This window comes from Gopherus evgoodei, chromosome 6 (assembly GCF_007399415.2).
Source record: "Gopherus evgoodei ecotype Sinaloan lineage chromosome 6, rGopEvg1_v1.p, whole genome shotgun sequence".
Lineage (NCBI taxonomy): Eukaryota > Metazoa > Chordata > Testudines > Testudinidae > Gopherus > Gopherus evgoodei.
In genome coordinates this window covers 84916459-84935187 of record NC_044327.1, presented here as the reverse complement: position 1 = coordinate 84935187, position 18729 = coordinate 84916459, and the positions used below count along the sequence as shown (strand labels likewise).

Sequence of the window (18729 nt, the reverse complement as noted above, 5' to 3'; positions counted from 1 at the left end):
TTATGGTCTTGAAGGCGCAACCGGCCCATAAGATGGAAGCATCATGGGAAGGGCCATTCACGGTCCAAGAGCACCTGGGAGCTGTAAACTACCTCATAGCATTTCCCAATTCCTCACTAAAGCCTAAAGTGTACCATGTTAATTCTCTCAAGCCTTTCTATTCCAGAGACTTACAGGTTTGTCAGTTTACAGTCCAGGGAGATGATGCTGAGTGGCCTGATGGTGTCTACTACGACGGAAAAAAAGACGGTGGCGTGGAAGAGGTGAACCTCTCAACCACCCTGGAACGTCTGCAGCGGCAACAAATCAAGGAGCTGTGCACTAGCTTCGCTGCATTGTTCTCAGCCACCCCAGGACGGACTGAACGGGCATACCACTCCATTGATACAGGTAATGCTCACCCAATCAGAACCCCACCCTACCGGGTGTCTCCTCATGCCCAAGCTGCTATAGAACGGGAGATCCAGAACATGCTACAGATGGTTATAATCCGCTCATCTACCAGTGCATGGGCATCTCCAGTGGTTCTGGTACCCAAACCAGATGGGGAAATACGCTTTTGCGTGGACTACCGTAAGCTAAATGCTGTAACTCGTCCGGACAACTATCCAATGCCACGTACTGATGAGCTATTGGAGAATTTGGGACGTGCCCAGTTCATCTCTACAATAGACTTAACCAAGGGGTACTGGCAAGTACCGCTAGATGAACCTGCCAAGGAGAGGTCAGCATTCGTCACCCATGCGGGGGTGTATGAATTCAATGTCCTTCCTTTCGGCCTTCGAAATGCACCCGCCACCTTCCAGAGGCTGGTAGATGGTCTACTAGCTGGACTGGGAGAATTTGCAGTTGCCTACCTCGATGATGTGGCCATTTTTTCAGACTCCTGGCCCGAACACCTACTACACCTGGAAAAGGTCTTTGAGCGCATCAGGCAGGCCGGACTAACTGTTAAGGCCAAAAAGTGTCAAATAGGCCAAAACAGAGTGACTTACCTGGGGCACCAGGTGGGTCGAGGAACCATAAACCCCCTACAGGCCAAGGTGGATGCTATCCAAAAGTGGCCTGTCCCAAAGTCAAAGAAGCAGGTCCAATCCTTCTTAGGCTTGGCCGGATACTACAGGCGATTTGTACCACACTACAGCCAAATCGCTGCCCCATTGACCGACCTGACCAAAAAGACCCAGCCAAATGCCGTTAAGTGGACTGATGAGTGTCAAAAGGCCTTTACCCAACTTAAGGCAACGCTCATGTCTGACCCTGTACTCAGGGCCCCGGATTTTGACAAGCCATTCCTAGTAACCACAGATGCATCTGAGCGTGGTATAGGAGCAGTGCTCATGCAGGAAGCAACAGATCACAACTTCCATCCTGTCGTGTTTCTCAGCAAGAAACTGTCTGAGAGGGAAAGTCACTGGTCAGTCAGTGAAAAGGAATGCTATGCCATTGTGTACGCCCTGGAAAAGCTACGCCCATATGTTTGGGGACGGCGGTTCAAACTACAAACTGACCATGCTGCACTAAAGTGGCTTCATACTGCCAAGGGGAACAACAAGAAACTTCTTCGTTGGAGTTTAGCTCTCCAAGATTTTGATTTTGAAATTCAACACATCACAGGAGCTTCTAACAAAGTTGCTGATGCACTCTCCCGTGAGAGTTTCCCAGAATCCAGTAGTTAAAAAGTGTTCTTAAAATGTAAAAGTCTGTTAGTTATATACTTAGTAGTATATGTAAAGGTGCATGTGTTGTATTAATCTGTTTATTTTCAAGTTCTAGAAGGAAATTGCCGCCAGTGAGCTTCCCCACTGTCTGCAATTTGGGGGGCGTGTCATAAACAGATTGTTAAGGGTTAATGTCTCTTTCACCTGAAGCACCTGACCAGAGGACCAATCAGGAAACCGGATTTTTAGACCAATCAGGAAACCGGATTTTTTCAACTTTGGGTGGAGGGAATTGGGTCTCTGAGTCTTTTGTCTGCCTGCCTGCTTCTCTGAGCTTTGGAGAAGTAGTTCTACTTTCTAATCTTCTGTTTCTAAGTGTAAGGACAAAGAGATCAGATAGTAAGTTCTATGGTTTTCTTTTCTTTGGTATTTGCATGAATATAAGTGCTGGAGTGCTTTGATTTGTCTTCTTTTTGAATAAGGCTGTTTATTCAATATTCTTTTAAGCAATTGACCCTGTGTTGTATCATCTTAATACAGAGAGCACATTTGTATGTATTTTTCTTTCTTTTTATATAAAGCTTTCTTTTAAGACCTGTTGAAGTTTTCTTTACTTCAGAGAAATTGAGTCTATACTCACCAGGGAATTGGTGGGAGGAAGAAATCGGGGAGATCTGTGTGTTGGATTGCTAGCCTGATTTTGCATTCCCTCTGGGGGGAATAGGAAAGTACTTTTGTTTCCAGGATTGGGAACAGAGAGGGGGGAGTCTCTGTGTAGTTTCACAGAGCTTGTGTCTGTGTATCTCTCCAGGAGTACCTGGAGGGGGGAAGGGAAAAAGGATTATTTCCCTTTGTTGTGAGACTCAAGGGATTTGGGTCTTGGGGTCCCCAGGGAAGGTTTTTCAGGGGGACCAGAGTGCCCCAAAACACTCTAATTTTTTGGGTGGTGGCAGCAAGTACCAGGTCCAAACTGGTAACTAAGCTTGGAGGTTTTCATGCTAACCCCCATATTTTGGACGCTAAGGTCCAAATCTGGGACTAAGGTTATGATAGTCTGGCTCTTGAGTTTTCTTCAACTTATATTCTGCCTCAGACTCAGGCATATGCCTTCAGCGCCTCATGGAGCACTCAAATAGCCCTGTCTTAAGGCCATTTGAACAGAAGCAGAGTTCCCTTCCCATTTCAGGATAAGCAGAAGAATCTCTTATGGCTAAGTCTGTGGTGGCAGCAGCAGACTCTGCTTCATCCCATGCCTCGAGTGAAGAGTTCACTCCCACCAGCTACTCACTAGGCAGACAATATTAGGAGCTCAGGCTGTTGCTCTTCCTCTACTATCAGGGCAGGCAGTGCCTATCACAAGAACAAAACACTTGAGACAGATTTAGTCAGATCACTTAATGCACTACTGGAAGGTTCTCAGATACCACAGTGATGAGAATCTTATAAGAACCTATATAGAATATAATAGAAGAACTCGCAAGCAGCTTTCTACCAACCCTATTGTCCTTAGTGCTTCACCTCCTAGATTAGTAAAAGCTCCAATGGGAAGGATATTTTATGCAGATTGGTGTTTGTCGGCCTTGGAGAGGTTTAGGAGTGTTTGGATGTGTTTACAAGAAGTTTGGATGCTCAGAGGGTGGTGATTTGCCAGACTGGAGTAGGGAGGGCATTCTGGCTCTGATTCAGGAAAGGATCACTGTTCAGCACAGCACTTAAGCATGTGCCGAAGTGCAGTCCTGAATTGGAGCCTCTATGCATAGGGAAAAGGTATAGGAAGCAGGGTGGGAGAAGGAAACAAATAAGGCATTGCATCTGGCATTGTTGGAGTAAGTAAAGGGTGCAAAATGGTCCATGAGAGAAGATCTGAGGTACAAATTGGAGCAGAGTTGTGGAAGACCTTGAAGTCACGGACAAGGTGACCTAAATTGAATAGGTAGAGAGGGCCAATGGAGTGCCTACAGTAGGAGGATGGCCTGATATGATGGGCAAAAAAGGTGGTCTTAGTTGCCACAGAAAGCTCAAATAGGTAGCATTAATGAGACTTGGCCAAGATGCGGTCATTCAAGACTTTGGCGAGAGCAGTTTCAGAAGTGGTGAAAGTAGAGTACCTGGACTGGAATGAATCTATGAATGAAGAGAGGAGGTTGGAGCAAGGGTTGTAAAACTTATTTTTCTTGTTAGCAGCTACTTTTATTACTACTTTATGTTGACCAGTATTAAATACCAAAGTGTGACAGTTCTTGAGGTGAATTCTTGGGGAAGCTAGCTATTATTACATTTACTTTGATAGCAATATATATGAATATTGCAAAATACATTTCAGGGAATTAAAAATCATCTTTGTACTGTGCCTGACAGGGTGATGCATGATGAAGTGAGTGACACAGAAAATATCCGGAAAAATTTAGCCATAGAAAGAATGATAGTAGAAGGTTGTGATATATTACTAGATACCAGCCAAACTTTTATACGTCAAGGTAAGGCTTTTTCTTAATATACGTGTGTGTGTGTGTATATATAATTAAAAATGTATATTAAAAACAGCAGAATTAATGTTGGCATCATTGGGAAGATGACACTGCTGGTGCCCAACATCACAAGGCTGATGTTGTCCACATACGATAAGTGACAGGTTGCCCCTATGACAAATAGTTTTGGGCTACAGTTGAGCCCCACTTCTGTGCTGTTTTTTTCAGGGGCCATGAAAAACAGCAACACAATAATAGTAAAGCACCCATGGGAAAGTAGCGTAAATACAGACTGGACTATCATCTTCAATGGACGAGAAATTATCTACAGCTCCACGGAGAACAGGTCTGTCTGGCCAATTGATGTTGCAATCTCAGATGATGCCAACATTCAGACAAAAACACAAGAGAAGCTAGAAGTACTTGAAGCTTTGTCAAATGGTGGAGAGATTGTGAGGAATGAAAATAGCTGTCTACTGTTCCCATTTTTCATTTGTGCTTCAGGAACAGCTCAAAATACTGTAATTTAATTTCTTGATAACCTTTGCTGCTGGATGGATACTTCACTGACAAATGGCCGAGAACAGATATTAGAGCATGACAACATTATATATATGTTTGAGTTTGTGAGGACAAGCATTTTGTTTCACAGAATACCATTTTAGGCTACAGTAAAAGCTCAGTGTACATGGCAGAAACGCTCCTGCAAAAAGCAACTGTGAAGAATCAGCAAACTGCATAAGAGTACAGATTCACTTGTACGTAGCAGCTTGCATCATGAGAGAGAGACACTGCATCCTTTGTATTATTATTTTTGGAAAGAGTTTCCGTTGAGGTTCATGTATAGTAATGATGAATCTAGTGGTAAAATTCCACATAATAGTGATGAAAATAAAACTTTAATATGGCATCTTTTATGGAAAATGTTGGCATCGGGTTGGAATTATCAACATAGTGGATCTTATATTAATGATAAGCCAATGATATTAAAAGAAACTCAAGAAAAAATTGGTAAATGAAACTTATTTTTTGTTAAACAACTCAATATTCGTAAGTGATTATCTCTGAATCATTAGCTCCAAGCAAGCAGATCTTTATGCTGACCTAGAGATCTGTAGTGCAGGATTTTTGGCTTTTCAAATGCATAAGCTTCTTTGTAGACCAAAAAAGATGATATTCAGGGAAACCTGAGAATGCGATTTAGGTGCATCCTTTAAAATTAAGACTGGTGGCCTGAGGTGTGGACTCACATTAGATGTTTTAGAACTAAATTTGACAGCTGTGAGAAGCACATAAGCCCTTTGAATATTGCTTGCTCTCTCTCTCTCTCTTTCTCTTTGTTTAATAATAAAATTCTGGAAATCTAATGTATGATGTCTTTATAATATGTGGCCTTACCAAGTAAATAGGGATAATAACAAAAAGATTCTTATTACAACAGTCACTCTGAAATCTGTGTAGGTTTGGAAGGATTTTTCATAATTAAATATGGATGTTTGTCATAATTCTATGCTGTTGGTCCCAGGATATTAGAGACAAGGTAGGTGAGGGAATATCTTTTATTGAACCAACTTCTGTTGATGAGAGAGACAAGCTTCTGGTCTGGCAGAAGAAGAGCTCTGTATAAGCTTGAAAGCTTGTCTCTCTTACCAGTAGAATCTGGTTCAATAAAAGATATTGCCTCACCCAGCCTGCCTCTCTAAAATGCTATGTATGTAAATTTAGGGAAGTGTCTGCAAGAAAAATATTAAACAAAATATATTGGACAAGAAGTTGTATCTTTCATTATATCTAGTGCAAAAACAGTTGCGAGACATGAACTTCCTTGACTGACAGTAGTCTAAGTATTGTGTGAATTAATTATACTGTATAAACCGTGTTATTCTTTAGTGTACTTACAGTATTTTGGTGTCTGTATCTGAATTATTTCATCTATTTCATTAGTAATTGCTCATCTTGTTTTGTTTGTATGCCTAAAAATTTGTTAATAAAAAGTAAATATAATAAACTTACCACGAGAAGAAGTCTTAGTATATTTACTCAATGGTGTTTTTAATAAGAATTGAATATAACCCATCTTTTTTTTTAAGTAAGCCAGTGAAACCCATGATTATGTCTGGAAAAGAATAGTTATTTTGAAAACTGTGCATGATGCAAGAAAATTATCTCACCAAAGACTATGTTCTGATCTCTGAACTGAAAACTTACATTGTCGCGTATCTTGTAAAATCATCGACTGTGCATGATATTGTATGATAGCAGAGATCAAAAATGAACTGTGGAAACAAAAACAAAAAAAAAATCTCCTCATTTCTCTGTATCATTTGGTTTCCTGCTGTCCATGTCACAAAAATAGCCTGTAACAGTTGATGCTAATTGGATCTTTGTTAATAGTCTCAGCAAACAGACCAAGGACTGAATGGGTCTGGAGAATGAGCTAGCTTCTCAACCCGTAGAAGTATTTCCTCCAAATCAATGCTGAATACATTGGCAGAGAAGCAAGAGGGAAACTTGTATTGATTCTGCTGGCACAAGACTATACGTGTTCTCTGGCTGTTCTCCACTGCTTCCAGTCTGGCACCTTTCTCTGCAGTCTATCTCACCATTGCTGTCTCTGTCTCCCATTGTTGCCCTCTGCTTTGGTCTATGTGGGCCTGCATGAGATCCTCATCATGGCACACAAAGGGGAAGAAGTTCCCCCATTCTATGGCTTCCATACACAGAACCACCAAGAGACATAAGTGTTGGAGAAACCCTTGTTCAAGTCCTTCGTCCCAGGGTGAATGTCACCTTTGTAGACTATAATACGCAATTTAGTTTACTAAAAGGCATTTAAGGACATTCAGATTGGACTTGTGGATAGGTATGGGAGTCAGGAGAACTGGTTCCTGTTCCTGTGTTTGCCTCTGCCACTTCCTTGCTATTGTAACTGTAACTTGCTATAGTCTCTAGCACCTAGTGAGTCCCAGTATGTATTCTGTTACTGACTTCTGCCTACAGACTGCTCCAATGCCCATTAAGTACCATGCTCTTTCCAGGGCCCCCAGATTCCTTGCTTGAGGTCCAGTCCTCCCAACCGCCCAACTTCCTCTCTTGGCAATACTGTGGCAATTTATAACACTCCAGAGCAGGAGAAAGCAGAATTGCATTTGTAAATCAGGCAGCAGCATGCGGACTTAAAGCCTCATTTTAAAAAGAAAAATATGACACTTAGTCTGTCCTGAATTGCAGATATTGTATGTTGTTACAATAATATTTTGGCAATACCAAACCAAATAGTTCAAGTATTTCTGGTTAAAATACCCAAGATTGATCTGAAAATTCTACTGAAGCATGCCACTGAATTAATTTGGGTTAATGAGTGTTCCAAAATTATCATCACTTATTACAATAGGGAGCTGTCCCAATATGTGTTTTAGCTTTTTTTCCCCTTAAGAGGAAATCTGTAGTGGGAATGTGCGGCAAACAGATGCCCAGCTCCTATTGTTAACAGGAATTCACCAAACAGAAAACCCCAACAGAAATTGGCCTCTTTACTGGATGGGAACCATAGAGTACATGCTGGGGAACTGACTCAGTATATGATTCATATTAAATTGTTTATTTAATCCAGCAAAGTAAATTCACACAGTACTTTATTTCATGTGATATACTATTAGCTCATTATGTTGGTTTCTTAAACAATAACATTTCATATTTCTACAGGAACACAACTTGGCATTTACAAATACTCTATCTTCAGCCCATCGTGGCATTATTAAATACTGTACTATTCAAAGTATTGTACCATATCATCAGCAAAAAATTGAGTATTTCTAAACCACTTTGTGAATATGAATACTTCTTTAAGCAAAGTGATAACACAAAAAGTATTAACTCTAATGTAGTTGCTTCTGCTCTAGGCAGAATATGGATAAGATGGATACTACTGTTAAATCCTAACTTGAATTTTAGGAGCTAAGAAGAACATGTTATAAGCTCTGGAATAGAAAGTTCCTTCAGAATTTTTTAATTTCAAGCCAAGCCTTGCATAGTGTTTTGGAAGGTGATGGTGGGAGGTGTCAGTGAGTGAATGTCACAATTCAACACACAAAGCTGGTCTTCTTAGTAGCTTTTCAGCTGGACAGACAGGCAGTTTTGTTTGCCAAAAAAACCCCAAAAACCAAAAAACTCCCACGTAATTTTTTTGCTCAGAATTCTAGATGAATCTGCAAAATGTTTCAGGAAACTAAAAAATGCTCCATGCCTCTGCAAAACTTCAGAAAGTTGAACTTTATTCCAGTTTTTATTGCAATGGTGAGAATTTTGTCATACCCCTCTAGTTTAAACATAAATTAGGCATTAGTGAATACAGTTCTATCTGTCTTTTACCAGTGTGTATTTGACCATGCCTGTTTATAAAAGCTTCCAATGTAATGTAATGAATTTTAAGCTAATATTTATTAACTAAGTGGATAAACTTTTGAGTTAAGTACTGCTCTCAGATACACATAAGGAATTGTACATTTGATCCATAAGAAAAAAATTGACTCCACAAAGATCACAAATGGGTGACACAAATGGTGGTGTAAGTTGGGTGTCTTGTGAAAGCTGTTCAGAAAACAGGTTAAAGATGTTGCAAGTGGCATAGTAATGTAACTTTTACCAGTGTGAAATGTTGTGGTGATCTGATTCAAACACTGGCATAACAGGACACAGTCTCCATTGAATTCAATGGTAGTTGTGTCTGCAGATAGTAGGCTTCAGTTTGGCCTAGGAGGGCTGAGAATTGTGCAAAGTAAACTGAAGGAGAAGAAGCCTACCTTATTTACACTCCTCTGACAGTTGCTTTTTCAGCTGTATCCTATCCCTACCCTCCTCCGTCTCCTTGATGTTTAAATTACTCATTTTGCGAAGATACTAAATACCAAATTAGTGCAAATTGTTCTCCATTGCCACCTAATCTCCATTATCTGACCAAGTGACACATGATATGTAACTTAAAGTACCCATGAATTTTTCCAAGTAACCTCCCTGGCAGGAGCACAAGCATTATTGCTGGTTGGATTTGGCCGAATATGACCCTAATGGGAGTAAAGAAATAGGGTTGCAATTATTGTTGGTATAAAGAGGTACAACTTTCTCCTGAATTTGTTCTAGAGAGTGAAAACCAATCTAGAGGGAAAAAAATAAATAAATAAATTACTAGTCTCTGTTCTAAGAGCAAGGTATCTCTGCACTCCCATGGGAGTTAATGAGTTGCACGAATGCTTTTTATATATAGTACAGAATAGACTGCCTGTTACATTAACACTGGGCACATCACTTATTAAATAGTTTTATAATTACAGCATATTCTTCACTTTTGTAATCACCAGGTTCTCTTATTCAAGTCCCTTCAGTTGAGAGGGGGAAACTTAGTAAAGTTCGCCTGGGATCATTGTCTTTGAAAAAAGAAGGAGAAAGACAATGCTTCTTATTTACAAAACACTTTTTAATTTGTACAAGAAGTTCAGGAGGAAAACTGCATCTGCTTAAGGTACAGAATTTACATAACTACCTCATTTACAAGCCAGATGGTTAAAATATAGAAAATTGAGGGCAATAAATATTTTAACTTAGCATTGTCTGTGAAATTTCAGTATCTCATGGTATTATGGTTTTAATGTGAGGATTTTCATATGCTGCGGTAAACAAAACTGAGATAATGCACAGTAATTGACTAAAATACTCTCTCATTGTTATGTAAGTAAAAAATAATAGTGATTCAGTTTGAAGTGTATGTTAGTCTCTCTAAAAGATATTCAGTTAAAATTATGAACTGACCAGTGAAATATAGCAAGGTGACATTTATTGCACGAAAGGTTTAGACAATTGAATATGCATAGAATATTAATAAACTCAATCCTCTTCACCCTAGAATGAAAGGATGCTAATTATCTGCATGTTCTTCTCTTTGCCACTGTATTCACGTTACACAGCACAGTATGTATAAGGGTGTATATAAAATATAGGAATATAAATTTATATGTTCTCTGCCCTTGGCCTCACCTGTGCAAAACTTTTGAGAACAAAGGCCATGATTATTAGCTTCTAGCTCAAGAGACTCTCCTATCTGAAACTGTGACATTGAAAACAAGCATTCCTGGCATGTAGCTCAGGTGCATCATGAAAGTGTGCTAAAGCTGCTAATAGTCTGGTGCACCTCAGGTTTCCAGGCACATACCTAAACTTTCCACCAACTGATCCCTGCAGAATGCTTCCTAAGGAAATGTAGATCTCCTCCTCCCACACACTGATATTCTTTCCAGGTAGGCTAGTGGGAGAAAAATTTTGTTCCATCCCAAATAAAATCAGGTCATGAGATTCACCCTGAATGTTTGAGTTAGGGTCACTGACTTCCTAGGGCCTGAAACATTAAAAATTAATAAATAAAAACATAAAGAATGGCCATGCTGGGGCAGACCAATGTTCCTTCTACCCAGCATTCTGTTTTCTGACAGTGGGCAATACCAGAGGTTTCAAGTGGAGTGAACAGAACAGGGCAATCATCAAGTAATCCAGCTCCTATTGTCCAGTCCCAGCATCTGGCAGTCCGAGGGTTAGGGATGCTCAGATCATGGGGTTGGATATTCAGATCACGGAATTGCATACCTGACCATCTTGGGTAATAGCCACTGATAGACCTATCCTTCGTGAACTTCTCTAATTCTTTTTTGAACCAGTTATAACTTTTGGCCTTCACAACATCCCCTGGCAACTGTGGGGTTGACTGTGTTATGTGAAGAAATACTTCCTTTTGTTTGTTTTAAACCTGCTGCCTATTAATTTCATTGGGTGACCCTTGGCTCTTGAGTTATGTGAAGGATAGTCCCTGTTCACTTACTCCACCCCATTCATGATTTTATACACCTCTATCATCTCCCTGCTTAGTCGTCTCTTTTCCTTGCTGAATAGTTTGTCTTTTTAATCTCTCCTCATCTGGAAGCTGTTCGATACCCTTCATAATTTTTGTTGCCCTTCTCTGTAACCTTATATATTCTAACATTCTGTTTGCTTTTTTGACTGCCATTGCACATTGAGTGGATATTTTCAGGGAACTATCCACAATGATTTCAGTTTGTCTTTCTTGAGTTGTAACAGCTAATTGAGACCCCATCATTTTGTATGTATGTTTTCCAATGTGTATTATTTTGCATTTATCAACATTGAATTGCATCTGCCATTTTGTTGCCCACTCACCCAGTTTTGTGAGATCCCTTTGTAACTCTTCACAGTCTGCTTTGGATTTAACTATCTGAGTAATTTGATATCATCTGCAAACTTTGCCACTTCACTGTACACCCCTTTTTCCAGATCATTTATGAATATGTTGAACAGTACTGGTCCCAGTACAGATCCCTGGGGAACACTGCTATTTACTTCTCTCCATTGTGAAAACTGATCATTTATTCTTTCCCTTTGTTTCCTATCTTTTAACCAGTTACTGATCCATGACAGGACCTACCGTCTTGTCACATGACTATTAGTTTGTTTAGGAGCCTTTGGTGTGGGACCTTGTTAAAGATTTTCCAAAAGTACACTGTATCCACTGGATCTCCCTTGTCCACATGTTTGTTGACCCCTCAAAGAATTCTAATAGATTGGTGAGGCATGATTTCCTTTAAGAAAGCCATGTTGACCCATCCTCAACTTATCTCTTATTTACCATAATTTCAACCAGTCTGCCTGGTGCTGTACTTAAGCTTACTGGCCTGTAATTGTCAGGATTACCTCTGGAATCTTTGTAAAAAAAATTGGCATTACATTAGCTATCTGCCAGTCATCTGGTACAGAAGCTGATTTAAGTGATAGGGTTACATACCACAGTTAGTGGTTCTGCAATTTTATATCTGAGTTCCTTCAAACCCCTTGGTGAATACCATCCATACTGGTGACCTATTACTGTTTAATTTATCAGTTTGTTCCAAAACCTCCCCTACTGATACCTTAGTTTGGGACAGTTCCTCAGATTTGTAACCTAAAAGAATGGCTCAGGTGTAGAAATCTCCCTCTCCTCCTCTGCAATGAAGACTGGTGCAAAGAATTCATTTCGTTTCTTTGCAACAGCCTTGTCTTTCTTGAGTGCTCCTTTAGCACCCTGATCATCCGGTGGCCCCACTGATTGTTTGGCAGTTTCCCTGTTTTTGATGTATGCAAAAAAAATGTGCAGTTACTTTTTGTGTCTTTTGCTAGATTTCTCTTCAAATTCTTTTTTGGCCTGCCTAATTATAATTCTACACTTGACTTGCCAGAGGTTATGCTCTTTTTTATTTTCCTCACTAGGATTTGACTTCCAATTTTTAATGGATGTCTTTTTGTCTCTAACAGCCTCTTTCATTCAGTTGTTTAGTCATGGTGGCAATGTTTTTTGGTACTCTTACTTTTTTTTTTTTTTTAATATGAGGCACACATTTATTTTGAGCCTCTATTATGGTGTTTGAAAAAAGTTTCCATGCTACTTGCAGCCATTTTACTTTTGTGACTGATCCTTTTAATTTATATTTAACTAGCTTCCTCATTTTTGAGTAGTTCCCCTTTTGGAAATTAAATGCTGCTGTGGTGGGTTTCTTTGGTATTCTCCCCTACAAGAATGTAAATTTAATTGTATTATGGTCACTATTACTGAGTGGTTCAGTTATATTCACCTCTTGGACCACATCCTCTGCACCACTTAGGACTAAATCAAGAATTGCCTCTCTCCTTGTGGGTTTCAGAACAAACTGCTCCAAGAAGCAGTCATTAATGCTGTCTAAAATTTTATCGCTGCATCCTGTCCTGAGGTGACATATACCCAGTCAGTATGAGGATAGCTGAAATCCCCCATTATTACTGGGTTTTCTGTTTTTGTAGCCTCTCTAATCTCTCTGAGCATCCCACAATCACCATTATCATCCTGGTTAGATGGTTGGTAGTATCTTATTGCTGAACTCTGATTTTTCAAGCATGGAATTTCTATCCAGAGATTCTAAGGTACAGTTCGATTCATTTAAGATTTTTACCATATTTGACTCTATGCCTTCTGTCACACATATGCCATTCCCCCATGGGCATGACCTACTCTGTCAATCCTATATATGTTGCACTCTGATATTACTGTGTTTCTTTATCATAATTCCACCAAGTTTCTAGGATGCCTATTATATCAACATCCTCATTTAATACCAGACACTCAAGTGCACCCATCTTAGCAATTAGACTTCTAGCATTTGTATGCACACACTTATAAAATTTGTCAATATTTAGTTGTCTGCCTTCATTTGATGTAATAGAATGAGACTCTTTTTTGTTGACTGTTTCTCTTCAGTTCCTACCTGTACTTTATCAACTTCTATCCTGTCCTCTTTACTAGGCTCTAGAATATACCCTTTAATAAATCCTCTCCTGGTGTTGTCTCTGTCCAAACCATGTGCTCCTCTGCACCTGTCTGTTTCCCCCAGCCCTTAGTTTAAAAACGCCTATATGACCTAGTTTACATGCCAGCAACTTGGTTCCAACTTGGTTTAGCTGGAGCCTATTCTTCCTGCATAGGCTCTTCCTTTTCCAAAACATTCTCCACTTCCTAATAATCCCTTCTCTGAACACCACCATCTCAGCCATGCATAGGCGCCGACTCTGTTGGTGCTCCGGGGCTGGAGCACCCATGGGGAAAAATTGGTGGGTGCTCTGCATCCACCAGCAGCTCCCCACCCCAGCTCACCTCCTCCTCTGCTCCACCTCCTCCCCTGAGCGTGCCACTGCATCCTGCTTCTCCCCCTTCCCTCCCAGCACTTGCACTGTGGAACAGCTGTTTCGTGCGGCAAGGGCTGTGAGGGAGGGGGAGCAGGAGGAGGAACAGGGACTTGGTGCGCTTGGGGAAGAGGCGGGGCCTGGGGTGGGGATTTGAGGAGGAGTCCAATAGGGGCAGGGAGGGGGCGGAGTCAAGACGGGGTTTGAAGCAGGGCCGGGCACCCACCAGCGCCAAGGAAAGTTGGCGCCTGTGCAGCCATTCATGGAGATCCTGCAGTTCTGCCTGTCTAATTGGCCCTGCACATGGAACTGGAAGCATTTCAGAGAATGCTAACATGGTGGTCCTGGACTTCAGTCTGTTACCTAGCAGCCTAAATTTTGGCTCCTGGACCCCTCCCTCTCTTACCTTTACCTATGTCAATTGTACCTACATATACCGCAACCATTGGCTCCTCCCCAGCACTGCACATAAGTCTGTCTAAATGTCTTAAGAGATCCGCAACCTTTGCACCTGGCAAACAATTTACCATGTGGTTTTCCCAGTCATCACAAACCCAGCTATCATTATTTCTAATGACTGAATCCCCATTACTATTACCTATCTCTTTCTAGTAACTAAGCTTCCCTCCCCTGGAGAGGTATACTCAGAGTGAAAGGATACCATGACATCATCTGGAAGGAAAGTCCCAACTATGGGATTGTTTCCCACCGGTCCAGTCTGATGTTCTCCTTCCCCAAGACTTTCATCCTCTTTAACACCACAGAGGCTGCCAGACTACTCTACTGTGTCTGGAAATCCCACCTATGTTCTTCTTTGTCTTCCTTAGCTCCTCCAGTTAGGCCACTCTAGTCTCAAGAGCCTGTAAATAAATAGCACCTGTCCCTTTTTTAAAGGGTCACTGTGAATTTGATTTTTTTTAACTTGATTTTAAAAAATCCATTTTCTGGCCTTCAAAAAAAGTGTAGTTGTTTTCCTGGTCCCCTGCTATGTTTCAATAAGGGCCTTTTATGTAGGTCGAAGAGCAGTAACACCAAACTTACTGGATCTGCCCCCTCCTTTCTCACTGTGGTATATACATTCCTCTTGATTCTATATGCTTCAGCTTTACTGTGTCTGTTTCTGATGAACAGTGATAGAGCCTGGGGAAGAGTGTGTGTGTGGTTTCCCCCCACCCCAGATCAGTGCGTGAAAGGGACCATCAAAAAAAACAACACTGGAACAAATCTTGGTCTGATGCAGAGTATAAGCAAATGGAAAACAGATAAAAAATTTTCCTCTAATCTTTTTCAGTTACTGTCAATTTAGAGCTACCTGCAACAGCAGCAGCAGGTACAAAAATTTCAGATTGAAATATGATTTTCCATATCAACAATGTCTCTTTTAAACAGGGTGGAAAGATCATTCTTCATCCTGTCCCTAGAGAGGGAGCAAGAATGGGCTCTGCTTATTCTAGCAGACTCTTAAACCTTTACTGGCAAAATAAGAGGAATTTCTTCATCGGGTGCTTGCTCAATTCCATTCTAGGTGTGTGCATGCTCACGTGCACAGTTGTCGGAGACTTTTGCCTTAGCAGAATCCATAGGGCCAGCTGTGGCGCCCCCTTGAGTGCCACGTTCATGCATCAGTATATCAGGGGCCGCTTGCCCTATGCCTTCTCAGTTCTTTCTTAGGATATGGCTACACTTGAAATTTCAAAGCACTGCCCCGGCAGCGCTGCAGGAGCGCTGCTGCGGCAGCGCTTTGAAGTGTGAGTGTGATCAGAGCGCCAGCACTGGGAGAGAGCTCTCCCAGCGCTGCACGTAAACCACATCCCTTACGGGCGTAGCTTGTAGCGCTGGGAGCCATGCTCCCAGCGCTGTGGCACTGATTACACTGAGCCTTTACAACACTGTATCTTGCAGCACTCGGGGGTGTTTTTTCACACCCCTGAGCGTGAAAGTTGCAGCGCTGTAAAGTGCCAGTGTAGCCAAGGCCTTACTGCCTGTGATGGTAGATTGCAGCACCTCTTTCCCTTGCTTTGTATGTGGTTGGTGTTTCTTCCCCGCCCCGCCCCCTGAACCTTGTGTTCCAGCTGTAAATAGTTTGTTTATAGTAGATAAGCTAGTAAGTAGCTGTTAAGTACTGTAGTTAGTCAGTTAGAGTCCTGGCAGGGGCTTTGCCCCAGGCATGCCCCAGTCTCTGGGTTTTCAGCCCTTCTTTGACTGCAACAGGCCTATGCCAGTTAACAACCCACATGGTTGCTGTCCGAAGTGCTTGGGGGAAACTCATATTAAAGAGAAGTGTCACATCTCTAAGAACTTTCATCCCAGGACACAGAAAGAATGTGATATTCGCTTAAGGGCCCATAAACAGATAGCTAAGGGTTAATGTCTCTTTCACCTGAAGCACCTGACCAGAGGACCAATCAGGAAACCGGATTTTTTCAACTTTAGGTGGAGGGAATTTTGTGTCTGAGGTCTTTTGTCTGTCTGCCTGCTTTCTCTGAGCTTTGGAGAAGTAGTTTCTGCTTTCTAATCTCTGTTTCTAAGTGTAAGGACAAAGAGATCAGATAGTAAGTTATATGGTTTCTTTTCTTTGGTATTTGCATGAATATAAGTGCTGGAGTGCTTTGATTTGTATTCTTTTTGAATAAGGCTGTTTATTCAATATTCTTTTAAGAAATTGACCCTGTATTTGTTACCTTAATACAGAGAGACATTTTTATGTATTTTCTTTCTTTTTTATATAAAGCTTTCTTTTAAGACCTGTTGGAGTTTTCTTTACTGGGAAACTTCAGGGAAGTTGAGTCTGTACTCACCAGGGAATTGGTGGGAGGAAGGAGTCAGAGGGAGATCTGTGTGTGTTGGATTTGCTAGCCTGATTTTGCATTCCCTCTGGGTGAAGAGGAAAGTGCTTTTGTTTCCAGGACTGGGAACGGAGAGGGGGAGTCACTCTGTTTGGATTCACAGAGCTTGTGTCTGTGTATCTCTCCAGGAGCACCTGGAGGGGGGAAGGGAAAAAGGATTATTTCCCTTTGTTGTGAGACTCAAGGGATTTGGGTCTTGGGGTCCCCAGGGAAGGTTTTTCAGGGGGACCAGAGTGCCCCAAAACACTCTAATTTTTTGGGTGGTGGCAGCAAGTACCAGGTCCAAGCTGGTAACTAAGCTTGGAGGTTTTCATGCTAACCCCCATATTTTGGACGCTAAGGTCCAAATCTGGGACTAGAGTTATGACAGGGCCCTCCTTATGGAGGCCACTCTTCACCCAGCCTGGGAGCTGGCCTGGCTGGATGCTTCACCCAGCACTTTGGCCTTGGTGCCTAGCACACCCCCGGCTTCTGGCTCTTCCTGGCACCAATCCCCTTTGCCAGTGCCGAAGATGAAGACTAAGAAGAGGGACCCAGCACCAAGCAAGTCAGATCAATGGCATTGGGCAAAGGACCATGCTTGGCCTCCTGCCCATGCCAGAGCCACAAGGGGACACACCCCCGAGGGGACCTCCTATCCCTCAAGAGGTCTGCCACTGACTCTAGGGGACCAAGGCTGATGGTGCAGTCAATGCCGTCTCAGCTCCCAGTGCCCTGCCGCAGCCGGTATTGCGTGCAGCGATGGACCTGGCGAAGTGTCCCTACAAGGGAAGACCAGCCGTGAAGGCTTCCCAGAAGGTGAGTGAGTGTCACCGGTCTCCGCAGTCAAGGCAGAACCTTTTGTTGCCATGTCCTTGGTCTCTGCATCACCTCAGGTCACTAGTTCACTGCTACAGGTTGCCGGCACTGCACTCCTGGTCTCCGCCTTTGTGCCAGGCCTCACCGTTCATGCCTGGTCTCACCCAGGGGGAGGTGCTGGTTGGCACCGGTTGTGTTTGCGCTGACAGCCACCATCCCCAACACCGCAGGGACACTCCCTAACCCAGCACCACTCCCCCTACTCCTGGCACCAGTCTGACCATTCGCGGCACCGGTCAACCACAGCCATGGTTAGCTGCCAGACCCAGGTGTTTATGGCCCTGCCCTGGTCACCGGAGGAGAATTTCTCTGACATGGAGAGGGAGTTCTGCCCCTTGCCGAGACAGCACCGTCACAACTGGGCTCTGGAGGGTGCATCTGCCGTAGCGATGCTAACCTGGCAGCAGGGCCAGTGGCCAACACAATGGCTGTACTGGAATGCCTGGGGCATTCTGGTAATGCTGATGCCCCTGTCTCACCCGTCCTTGGTTTCCACGTCTGACAAACCCCAATCAACACCGGCGGCATTGGGCTCAGTGCAGGAAGTGCAGGTGGGCGCTGTGGTGGTGAAAAATGCCCACCCTGCAGGGGATGATGATCGAGCTCTTCTCTGATCAGATCGACACGAGGCTGCATGGTCTGAAGGACATTTGGGCCACCCTCTGATCCCTGGGAATGCATACGCTTCCGTCTGCGAGGAAGCCATTCAGGTCGCACCCTCGCCAAGGCCTGGGCAGCCTCAGCAGGGATCTATGAGGAGAAAGGCCACTGTGTTCAATTGCCACCTCCCTTCCTCCTCCTGCTCACCTGTGCAACCTGGTTCGGCAAAATACCATAGGGGCCAGAGTGGGTATTTTGCAGTGTGCTGGAGAGCAATGCCCCAATCACCTCCCTGGATCTGTCCCATCATTCCCTCAACCGTCTCCATCCCTACTGTTCAGCCTGGTCAAGAGTCACCTCGGACCTTTGTGTGCTAGAAATTGTGTTGCTGGGCTACACCCTTCAGTTTTCACCAAGCCCTGTCCTACTCCCTCTCTACCCCGTCCCTCTTCGGGGACCCTTCTCATGAGCAACTCCTAATTCAGGAGGTAAACAACCTCCTACAACTGGGGGCGGTGGAGGAGGTCCCTCAGGAAATGAGGGGAAAAG

At 42.8% G+C, this 18729-nt stretch overlaps 1 protein-coding gene across 3 annotated transcripts in view; it reads left to right on the top strand.

Moving 5' to 3' along the window:
* Positions 1-18729, top strand: part of RASGRF2 (Ras protein specific guanine nucleotide releasing factor 2) — a 201709-nt gene that overhangs the window by 72275 nt on the left and 110705 nt on the right. For all 3 annotated transcript variants that reach the window (XM_030567354.1, XM_030567353.1, XM_030567355.1), the window contains exons 9-10: positions 4020-4138; positions 9487-9647. In XM_030567354.1, coding sequence (XP_030423214.1) covers positions 4020-4138; positions 9487-9647 — 280 coding nt within the window. The remainder of the gene's footprint in view (positions 1-4019; positions 4139-9486; positions 9648-18729) is intronic.